Source organism: Galeopterus variegatus, unplaced genomic scaffold (assembly GCF_000696425.1).
Source record: "Galeopterus variegatus unplaced genomic scaffold, G_variegatus-3.0.2 Scaffold9748, whole genome shotgun sequence".
NCBI classification, from domain to species: Eukaryota; Metazoa; Chordata; class Mammalia; order Dermoptera; family Cynocephalidae; genus Galeopterus; species Galeopterus variegatus.
In genome coordinates, this window is record NW_007735859.1 from 28,245 (window position 1) to 38,486 (window position 10,242).

A 10,242-nucleotide genomic window follows, 5' to 3' on the forward strand; every position below is an offset into this window, starting at 1 on the left:
TTCAATGGACAGAAAAGAATAACAGATCATGGAAAGCAGCTCGCTTAGAATTAGTAAAGTTTGGCACTTTTTGCTTTTTTCTTTTATTTTTCTTAATCGACCCATGATAATTGTATGTATTTATGGAGTACCATACAGTATTTGGGTATATTCATCTGTGCAGTGATCACATGAGGGCACTTGGTATATACATCACTCAAATATATGTCACCTCGGGCACTTTTATATCTGATGTGTAGTCACCTTTAAAAGTATATTGTGTTTATGTTTCTGTAAATATTCATGCCAACAGACAAATATAACTCCCAAATAATTGTTATTGATGAAATTTATCCCAAAATGTGAAAAAGAAAAAGCTATCTGCAAGAATTTTAGAGCCAGAAAATTTGGAAGCCTACTGCACATCTTCATTCATAACACTGCCTTCTTTTTATTGTGGCCTTTGTAAGATAGTGTCACTATTTCATTACTATGAGTGAGGAGAAATCTAACATTGCCAGAAAGGAAGTTTGGAAGTCGACCGCATGTCTACATTTATCATAATATCTTGCTTTTATTGTGGTATTTGTAAAATAGTGTCATTACTCAATTAACATGAATTAGGAGAAATCTAACCTCTTCTGTTCCTCTTTACAACTATCTGCAAAATAGCAGAGGTGAGTGGAAGTGGAGCTCCATCAATCCTGGAGACCAGGGTTAAAGAGGTGCTGGAATATTTTAATACTGAATAAAAAATATCATCACCCAGAAATACTGTGATTTTTTGCAGATGGACCATATACCCACAACCCAAGCTAAATCAACTGAAAGAATGAGCAACGTAACAGAATTCGTCCTGATGGGCCTGACTCACAATCCAGAACTGCAGAAATTCTTCTTTGTTGTGTTTTTAATCACCTATTTTGTCACATTGGCAGGTAACCTGCTCATCCCGGTCATCATCTTCATCAGCCCCACCCTGGGTTCTCCCATGTACTTTTTTCTGTCTTATTTGTCCATCATAGATGGTTTCTACTCTTCTTCCACAGGACCCAAAATGATCTTTGACTTGATCTCTGAGAAGAACACAATATCCTTCAGTGGCTGCATGACTCAGGTCTTTGCTGAACATTTCTTTGCTGCAGCTGAGATCATCCTGTTAATTGTCATGGCCTGTGACCACTATGTAGCCATCTGCAAGCCCTTGCACTATACAACCATCATGAGCCCACCTATGTGTGGATTCTTGGTGGGGATGGCTTGGATTTTGGGATTTGTTCATGGAGGGGTTCAGATTTTGTTCATGGCCCTGTTACCATTCTGTGGTCCCAATGTCATTGACCACTTTATGTGTGACTTAATGCCTCTTCTGGAGCTGGCCTGCACAGACACGCACACTTTGGGGCCCCTGATTGCTGGAAACAGTGGGTCACTGTGTTTGCTCACTTTTTCTATGCTGCTTGCTTCCTATGTCATTATACTGTGCTCCCTGAGGACTCACAGCTCTGAAGGGCGTCGCAAAGCCCTGTCTACCTGTGCCTCTCACATCACTGTTACCATCTTATTCTTTGTACCTTGTTCATACTTGTACCTCAGACCCCTGACCTCCACCCCTGCTGACAAGGCTGTGACTGTGTTTTGTACCCTAGTAACACCTATGTTGAACCCTTTAATTTACACCCTCAGAAATGAAGAAATGAAAAATGTCATGAAGAAGCTCTGGGGGCAAATAATGAAAACTGATGATAAATAAATCTTGTGATTTGAGTATTTAATCAAGAATATCTAGTGATATTTTATAGAGATTTATTGCCCTTCTTAGTTGATGAAACATGGAACAGTCGATTATCCTGTCTGCCTGCATCAATGTTTATTTGGAGCACATGGAGCAGGCTGGGCTGACACACTCCTTAAGGCACAGCAGGAACAGCATCAAGAGCCAGTGATAGTTTTAGGAGCCCCTGAAATGCTAAATTTCTTTAAAAATTAAAAATTAAAAATGAATATGATCTAAGTTCAACTTGGATTTGTCTTTATACCAATTCACTCATAAAATGTCATTTTTAATATATTTTATGGAAGAAAGAACCCACAAGGGCAAAAGTACCAAGGACTCACAAAAGTTCTATTATTGTCCTGATTGGAGATATGAGACAGATCAACAGCAACATTCTTGACACCTTTCATACCCAGCACTACACCTAGAATAAAGTTTTATTTAAAAAGAGGAAAACTAACTACATTCAAGTATGAAAGGATTTTAGAACAGTACGGAAAGAGTCTTCAGGAAGTACTTTCAGCAAAATATACTTTTTTATCTTTCCAAGTTCAAGAGGTTTATAAAATGTCCACCTACTACAGCAATAGAAAACTTTTTACTTACTACAGTCACAAAAAGAGAGTATTTTCCTGAAAACTCACTTTTAAAAACTTATATCTTCACCACTCCCTGTAGCACATAATTATGTACAAAAAGAATTAGAAGCTGAATTAGAAGATGCAATTAGAGACAACAATCACAGTAATACATTGAACTTTTAGAAAACTAGTAGGTGGAAAAGGGGAGGGGAGGGGAGAGGGTGGGGGACTAACGAGGAATTGGCCAACAGTCACCAAGAGTGACTGCTATGTAATGATGAATAAGCTGCATGTCCTGATCTAACCACCACACATTCTACGCAATTAATGAAAATCAGCACTGTACCCCACGTGTGTATAATAAAAAACAAAAAAGAAAATCGAAAAACTGAAAAATAAGATCTATATATTTATTGTATACAACATGATATTTTGAAATACATAAACATTGTAGAATGGTTAAATCGAGCTAATTAACATATGCATTACATCACATAGTTATCATTTTTGAGATGAGAACACTTACAATCTGCTCTCTCAGCATTTTTCAAGATACGATATTGTTATTAACTATAGTCACCATGTTATGCCACAGATCTCTTGAACTCGTTTCTCCCATGTAACTGTAATTTCATATCCTTTGACCAACCCCGTGGAGGCAGAAAATTTCTGACCTTAATTTATTTCTATCCATAATTTTTTAAGCCCCAAACTGTAGAACTTACCTCTGTTTAAAATATTTCATTATTTGAAAGTCATGTTGACCCTACTCACAGCATGCTGTGAGCATCAATAAAGCAATGATAGTGTTTACAATTATGATTGCTATTTTTATTTGAGTGTTTACTATGTGCAAAGTGCTTTTTACTCTTTCTGTTATTTCTCACTACAGTCCTATAAGTGCAATAATAGTGATATCACCATTTCGTAAATTAGGAAACTAAGGAATGGAGAGGTTAATTATATTGTTGAAGTTTAATTAGCTAAATTTGGCTGAATGAGATTTCAAATCTAAGCCTGTCGTACCCAAACCTTTGGTGCTTTGCCAAATCCTGCTCTGCTTCCCCTTTATATAAACAAACAAGTTTATTTATTAGATCTCTCTTTAATTTCTTATGCTGTCTTTGAAATTCTCTTCTTGAAACCCTTTGACCTACTTTTTCAATTTTTATTGTTTATATCATTTTTGAACTAATTTGCAGGTGGACTTGCTTTCACGGACAGTCCAGGCTAAAAATGTTGAGTCTGCAAAGGACCAGCTAGAGTTTTGATTTCCGTGTAACAGAATATTGAACATTGAAATTAATTATTTCTTAACCAACCTGCACCCATTTGTAAGTGAAGGAGAAGCCATGTGGCTTATATAGTGGTACTTTCCTCTGATAAATAAGAAGAAAAGGAAAAATTAGCAAAAATGGTGAATATGAGTATGTATTCATCTTACTGTCGTCAGTTATAAAAAAAAAAAAATACTCCACTTGAGGGAGAGGGTCCAAGAGAGGTGAAAAAACTAGTTTGTTTAAGTAGCTTGGCAGTGGCCACATAACAATAAGTCGTAGAATAAAAATCTCAGACACAGGCCTCCTCTTTTTACTCCGCCAGTATCTTTTCCACAGTGCTTAAAATTCAGAGGTTGAGCTTGTGGTGGGCGGCAGATGGCCTGGGGCCTGAGCCCGGGGGTCTGAGCCGCCCTCCCTGGCCGCCCTTAGGCCAAGGTGGCGGCCGAGGCCGAGGCGGCAGTGGCGGGGCAGCGGCGCGCAGCGGTGGAGAGCACGCCCGGGAGGCCCAGGAGGAGAGTGACGAATTCCGCCAGCGCATCCTGGGTCTGGAGCAGCAGCTGAAGGAGGCGCGAGGCCTGGTGGAGGGCGGGGAAGCGGTGGGAGCACGACTTCGGGACAAGGCGCAGCGGCTGGAGGCAGAGAGACAGCGGCTGGAGGAAGCCCTGAATGTGGCTCAGGAAGAGGAGGGCAGCTTGGCAGCCGCCAAGCGGGCACTGGAAGCCCGGCTGGAGGAGTCTCCGCGGGGGCTGGCCCTCCTGGGGCAGGAGCGGCAGGCCCTGAACCGGGCCCTGTAGGAGGAGGGGAAGCAGCGGGAGGTTCTCCGGCGGGGCAAGGCTGAGCTGGAGGAGCAGAAGCGATTGCTGGACAGGACTGTGGACCGGCTGAACAAAGAGCTGGAGCAGATTGGGGAGGACTCTAAGCAAGCCCTACAGCAGCTCCAGGCCCAGCTTGAGGATTACAAGGAAAAGTCTCGGCGGGAGGTGGCAGAAGCCCGGCGCCAGGCCAAGGATTGGGCCAGTGAGGCTGAGAAGACCTCTGGGGGATTGAGCCATCTTCAGGATGAGATCCCGAGGTTGCGTCAGGCCCTGCAGGCATCCCAGGCTGAGCGAGACACAGCCCGGCTGGACAAAGAGCTGCTGGCCCAGCGACTGCAGTGGTTGGGGCAAGAGGCAGAGAACAAGAAGCGCTCCCAGGATGACAGGGCCCGGCAACTGAAGGGCCTTGAGGAAAAAGTCTCACGGCTCGAGGCAGAGTTCGATGAGAAGAAGAACACCGTGGAGCTGCTAACTGACCGGGTGAATCGTGGCCGGGACCAGGTGGATCAGCTGAGGACAGAGCTCATGCAGGAGAGATCGGCTCGGCAAGACTTGGAGTGTGACAAAATCTCCTTGTAGAGACAGAACAAAGACTTGAAGACCCGGTTGGCCAGCTCAGAAGGCTTCCAGAAGCCCAACGCCAGCATATCTCAGCTTGAGTCCCAGAATCAGTTGTTGCAGGAGCAGCTACAGGCTGAAGTGGAGCAGATTGGGGAGGACTCTAAGCAAGCCCTACAGCAGCTCCAGGCCCAGCTTGAGGATTACAAGAAAAAGTCTCGGTGGGAGGTGGCAGAAGCCCAGCGCCAGGCCAAGGATTGGGCCAGTGAGGCTGAGAAGACCTCTGGGGGATTGAGCCATCTTCAGGATGAGATCCCGAGGTTGCGTCAGGCCCTGCAGGCATCCCAGGCTGAGCGAGACACAGCCCGGCTGGACAAAGAGCTGCTGGCCCAGCGACTGCAGGGGCTGGAGCAAGAGGCAGAGAACAAGAAGCGCTCCCAGGATGACAGGGCCCGGCAACTGAAGGGCCTTGAGGAAAAAGTCTCACGGCTTGAGGCAGAGTTCGATGAGGAGAAGAACACCGTGGAGCTGCTAACGGACCGGGTGAATCGTGGCCGGGACTAGGTGGATCAGCTGAGGACAGAGCTCATGCAGGAGAGATCGGCTCGGCAAGACTTGGGGTGTGACAAAATCTCCTTGGAGAGACAGAACAAAGACTTGAAGACCCGGTTGGCCAGCTCAGAAGGCTTCCAGAAGCCCAACGCCAGCCTCTCTCAGCTTGAGTCCCAGAATCAGTTGTTGCAGGCGCAGCTACAGGCTGAAGAGGGAGAAGACAGTTCTGCAGTCCACCAACCGAAAACTGGAGCGGAGAGTTAAAGAGCTGTCCGTCCAGACTGATGATGAGCGCAGCATGTCAATGACCAGAAAGACCAGCTAAGCCTGAGGGTGAAGGCTTTGCAGCGGCAGGTGGATGAAGCAGAAGAGGAAATTGAGCGACTGGATGGCCTGAGAAAGAAGGCCCAGCATGAGCTGGAGGAGCAGCTTAAGGTCAATGAACAGCTCCAGGCCCGGATCAAATCCCTGGAGAAGGACTCCTGGCGCAAAGCTGCGGCTCAGCTATTGAATCAACTCTCAAACACGAAGGGCTGAGCTCAGGTGAGGAATTTGACAGTGTCTACGATCCCTCATCCATCGCGTCATTGCTTACAGAGAGCAACCTTCAGACCAGCTCCTGTTAGTCTGTTGTCCTCCAGGGTCCCAAAACCAGACTCAAGACCTATCCCAGAGAGCCCTGCTCTGCCTGCCTGCCTCAGATTGCTCATTCCTATGCGTGACCAATTATTCAGACCTAAGACAGGGAGGGGTCTGAGTGATGATGATAAAAAAGACAACAGTAATAAGCTTATGGTTGGACTTTCCTTTTCCATTGGAGGAGTGTATATTTTAGGCCAACCAAGCCCTTAAGTGCGGACCCTTCTCTCATCTCCCTCATATTGGAAGGACGGTCAGCATATGGGCTGAGAGGGACTGAGCAGAATAGGAAGGGATAGAAATTGCCATGTGTATAAAGCTTTATTTCTTTAGCCCTTACCCCTAAGGCTCAGGGAAACACCTTATGCTGTTCTGCTGCCTGGATTCCTGCAACCCATTTTCCTCCCACTGTGCAACAGGGTAAGGGGAACATTATGGGTAATGGACATGCAGGTGTGGCTCTCCTCACCTCTCAGATGCTCTTTGCACAGTCGTGGGGCTCATGTGACCATCCCCACACCCCTATTTTTGTCTTCTCCAAGCCAGCAGGTCCAAAGGATACTTTATTCTCTCCCCTTCCATCTTTACAATTCCTACCTTGCATCTTTCCTCTCAGTGCCTTAGCCAGGGTGAGGAGATAAGGATGCTCTTCTTGCCTTTTATATCTACACATTCATACCTCTCCGAAGACCAGCTTTCCCCCTACTGGGGCCCTCTGCCTTCCCTGCTCCAGTGACTGGTCGAGAGAGCTACTGGCCTCTCCGTCAGTGAGCCCCTGGGAGAGGGTCTTTGGTAGGGCCATGATAAGTTTAAGGTGGTAGGGGCCTGGTTCTGCTCAGGGTTTCCCTTCTTCCTCCTCTCCCTCCTCTGAGACTGTGGATATGGTTATAAGATGGTCGTACCTGGGAACCCTGACTACTGTTTATTCAAGTTCAAAAAGTAAAGGTCTTAGTCCCTCTGGCCTTCCTTGTGGCTTCTTTAACCAAATGTGCCCAGCCTCAATAGTGAACCAAGAGATACTCAGTTTCTCAGGAGCTTGACCCTGACTCAGGGCTTCACCTGGGGCTAGAAGCTGACTTTTGGTAGAAATGGGAAGAGGCAATGGAGAATTTATTCCTTCTTTGGATTTTGGGGAAAGCCAAGCCCTGGTGGGGAGGTGGTAAGGGGGATGATTCACCTCTCTTATTTCCTAAGCAGGTTCTGAATGGAGCCTGCAGGAGGAAGAAGGCTGTTCTCACCAATGACTTGTAATTTCATGATCTTAAAAAAATTCCTAAATTGTTCTGCAGATCAGACATTCTCTCCCAATCCAGTCCAGCCTTGGTTTTATTTTAAATTAAATATTAAAATTATATATCTATACTGAAAAAAAAATTCAGAGGTTGACCTTATTTCTAGGCTTTATTTTTTTTCTTTCCCTTTCCTCACTGGCAGGGAAGGGAACTAAAGTTTATGAGGCTCCTATCACCTGTCAGGCTCTTTATACAAAAGGGCATAACCTAAGGCATAAAATGCCCATTTTTTTTTTTTTTTACTGACCGGTACGGGATCGCAACCCTCGGTGTCGCACCCGTACCGGGGACCGGCAACGGGATCGCAACCCTCGGTGTTGCGCCCGCACCGCACTCAGCCAGTGAGTGGGAACAGGTCACCACATGGGATCCAAACCCTCGGCGGGAGCGCCGCCATGCTCCCAAGCGGTGCACTCTCCAGTGCGCCATCGGGCCGGCCCATAAAATGCCCATTTTTGACCAAGGAAACTGAGCATCAGAAAGGTTTATTTGCCTAAGAAGCCATGTAAGCTGAACAAAGAAATAATTGAGCCTGAGGGTGTAGTTTCCATCTTTTAGGTGGCAGAGGCTTAACCAAGTTTATAGACGAAGTTAAAGTTGTAACAAAGAAGCAATAATTGAAGAATAAAGAGGTCCTGGAGAAGATGTGATGGGAGATGGGTAGCAATGGAAGACTGACCTCAAATAGGAGGAGAAGTGCAAATCAGTGCAGATGAGAGAAGGACACAGGGAATTCATGGGATTCGGAAAGTGGCATCAGCACAGTATCTTTGTTTTGACTTGATCTGAAGAGAAGTCCACATTGTCTGATTTTTAGGTTTAAAAAATACATAACAATACCAAGAAGATAAAAAGGAATTATGATTTTCTTTCTATCAATAAGCAACTATTCCTAAGTTTAAAATATCTGTTTTGTTTTCCAAGTTTTTGTTACACAAAGTCATGTATGAATATATTGTACTTTTCTTTTTTTTTAAATATTCATGAGATACACAACTGATTGTCCCCCATTCTGCCCATGATGTAGGGGCCAGATTCTTATTGGGGACATACCCATTACCAGAAATTGCTTTTGTACCTTTTAAATTAGGCTGTAAAAATAAAAGACTTCTTTGCTCTTCTAATTCTCTTGACAATAAAAAAACTACCATTAGGAATTTGGTAGTATACTTGCATTCCTTTTCGAAAAATAGCACCTGCCTTCACATAGTATTTTTCCAATTCTTTTTGGAACATAGCACCAGCCTTCACATACACAAATATACACATGTGTACACACAAGGGAGAAAATAATATTGGCATTTAGTGAATTTTTTTTCTATTAGTGTTATCAAACAAGATGCTTCATTCTTCAACTTACTTTTTCACTCAACATTATGTTTTTCAGATCCATCTCTATTGACAGAGATCCCCTTCATTTTTTTAACTGCTGTACGATAATTCATCATAGCAGCCATATTTTATTGAAGCATCGTTTCTACGTTTTCTTACAAACAATTTTATGGTGAATATCCTGGTACACGTTTCCATGTGTACATTCATGACAGCTTCTCTAAACAGATACCTATGAATGAATCAAATGGCTTTACATTTTTAAAAAATAAATACCATCAAATAGCTTTCCATGGTGACTATGCCACCAGCCGTGTTGACAAAGCCTGCCACTTCTCATCTTTGGCAACACTTGATATTGTCAAGTGTTTAGTCTTTGCCAAGCTATGTAAAAATGAAATCTCATTGTTTCTATAACTGGGATTTTCCTGATTACTACTCAAGTTGGGCATCTTTTTTTTTTTTTATTTTTTTAAGAAAGGGAGAGAAAATGACATTTATTGCTTATAGTTTAGGGGCTGGGGGGGGTAGAAAATAATTTTATTAATATTATTTTTTACATTCTAGGATATTGTTGCAAAGCAGTTGGGAGGGAGGGGGAAAGGGGAAAGGGGAAGGAAATGTAATGGAGGAAGGAGGAAGGAAGAGGGATGGGATTGAGGCCTGTGGCACCCCCCTCATTCCCACAGGCGAGACCGGAGGGCTTCCCACAATGGCTTGGTCATTGCCGAGCTGGATATAGATGTCAGGAGGGTGTGGCAAAAGACCTGGCCCCCCACCATCCCAGCTCGGGAACCTGAGGACCTTCTTGCTGTGGCTTGGTGGTCATTGCTGGGCTGGCTGCACATGTCAGGGAGGCATGGCTGAGGCCCAAGGCCCCCGGTGCCCTGGTTCAGGAGAGCCCCGGCACTTCCTAAGGCTGCTCAGTGGTCATCACTGGACTGACTGCAGCTGTTGGGAGGTGTGGCCAAGGCCCTCATCCCCACCCTCTGTATTCCCATACCTCTCATCATATACCAAAATCAACTCAAAATGTATTAAAGATTTAAATATACACCCTGAAACAATAAAACTCCTTAAAGAAAACATAGGGAAAACACTCCAGGAAGTCGGAGTGGGTACAGACCTCATGAATATGACCCCAAAAGCACCAGCAACCAAAGCAAAAATAAACAAATGGGATTATATCAAACTATAAAGCTTCTACACAGCAAAAGAAACAATTTGCAGTGTGAAAAGACAACCAATAGAGTGGGAGAAAATATTTGCAAAATATACATCTGACAAAGGATTAATATCCAGAATATACAAGGAACTCAAACAACTTTACAGCAAAACAAATAACCCAATTAAAAAATGAGCAAAGAGGGCCGGCCCGGTGGCGCACTGGATGGTGCGCCGCTTGGGAAGCGCGGCGGCGCTCCCGTCGGAGGGTTC

General features: G+C 44.5%; 1 protein-coding gene and 1 pseudogene across 1 annotated transcript; both read left to right on the forward strand.

Moving 5' to 3' along the window:
• Positions 1 to 811: 811 nt before the first annotated feature.
• Positions 812 to 1,732, forward strand: LOC103609547 (olfactory receptor 4C45). Its single transcript, XM_008593852.1, has one exon. The coding sequence runs from the start codon at positions 812 to 814 to the stop codon at positions 1,730 to 1,732; it is 921 nt and encodes a 306-aa protein (XP_008592074.1).
• A 79-nt stretch (positions 1,733 to 1,811) lies between these two features.
• Positions 1,812 to 6,360, forward strand: LOC103609549 (annotated as a pseudogene).
• The last annotated feature ends 3,882 nt before the right edge of the window (positions 6,361 to 10,242 follow it).

Coding starts and splice junctions, on each gene's coding strand:
- LOC103609547 (XM_008593852.1), top strand. CDS start 812: ATGAGCAACGTAACAGAATTCGTCCTGATGGGCCTGACTCACAATCCA.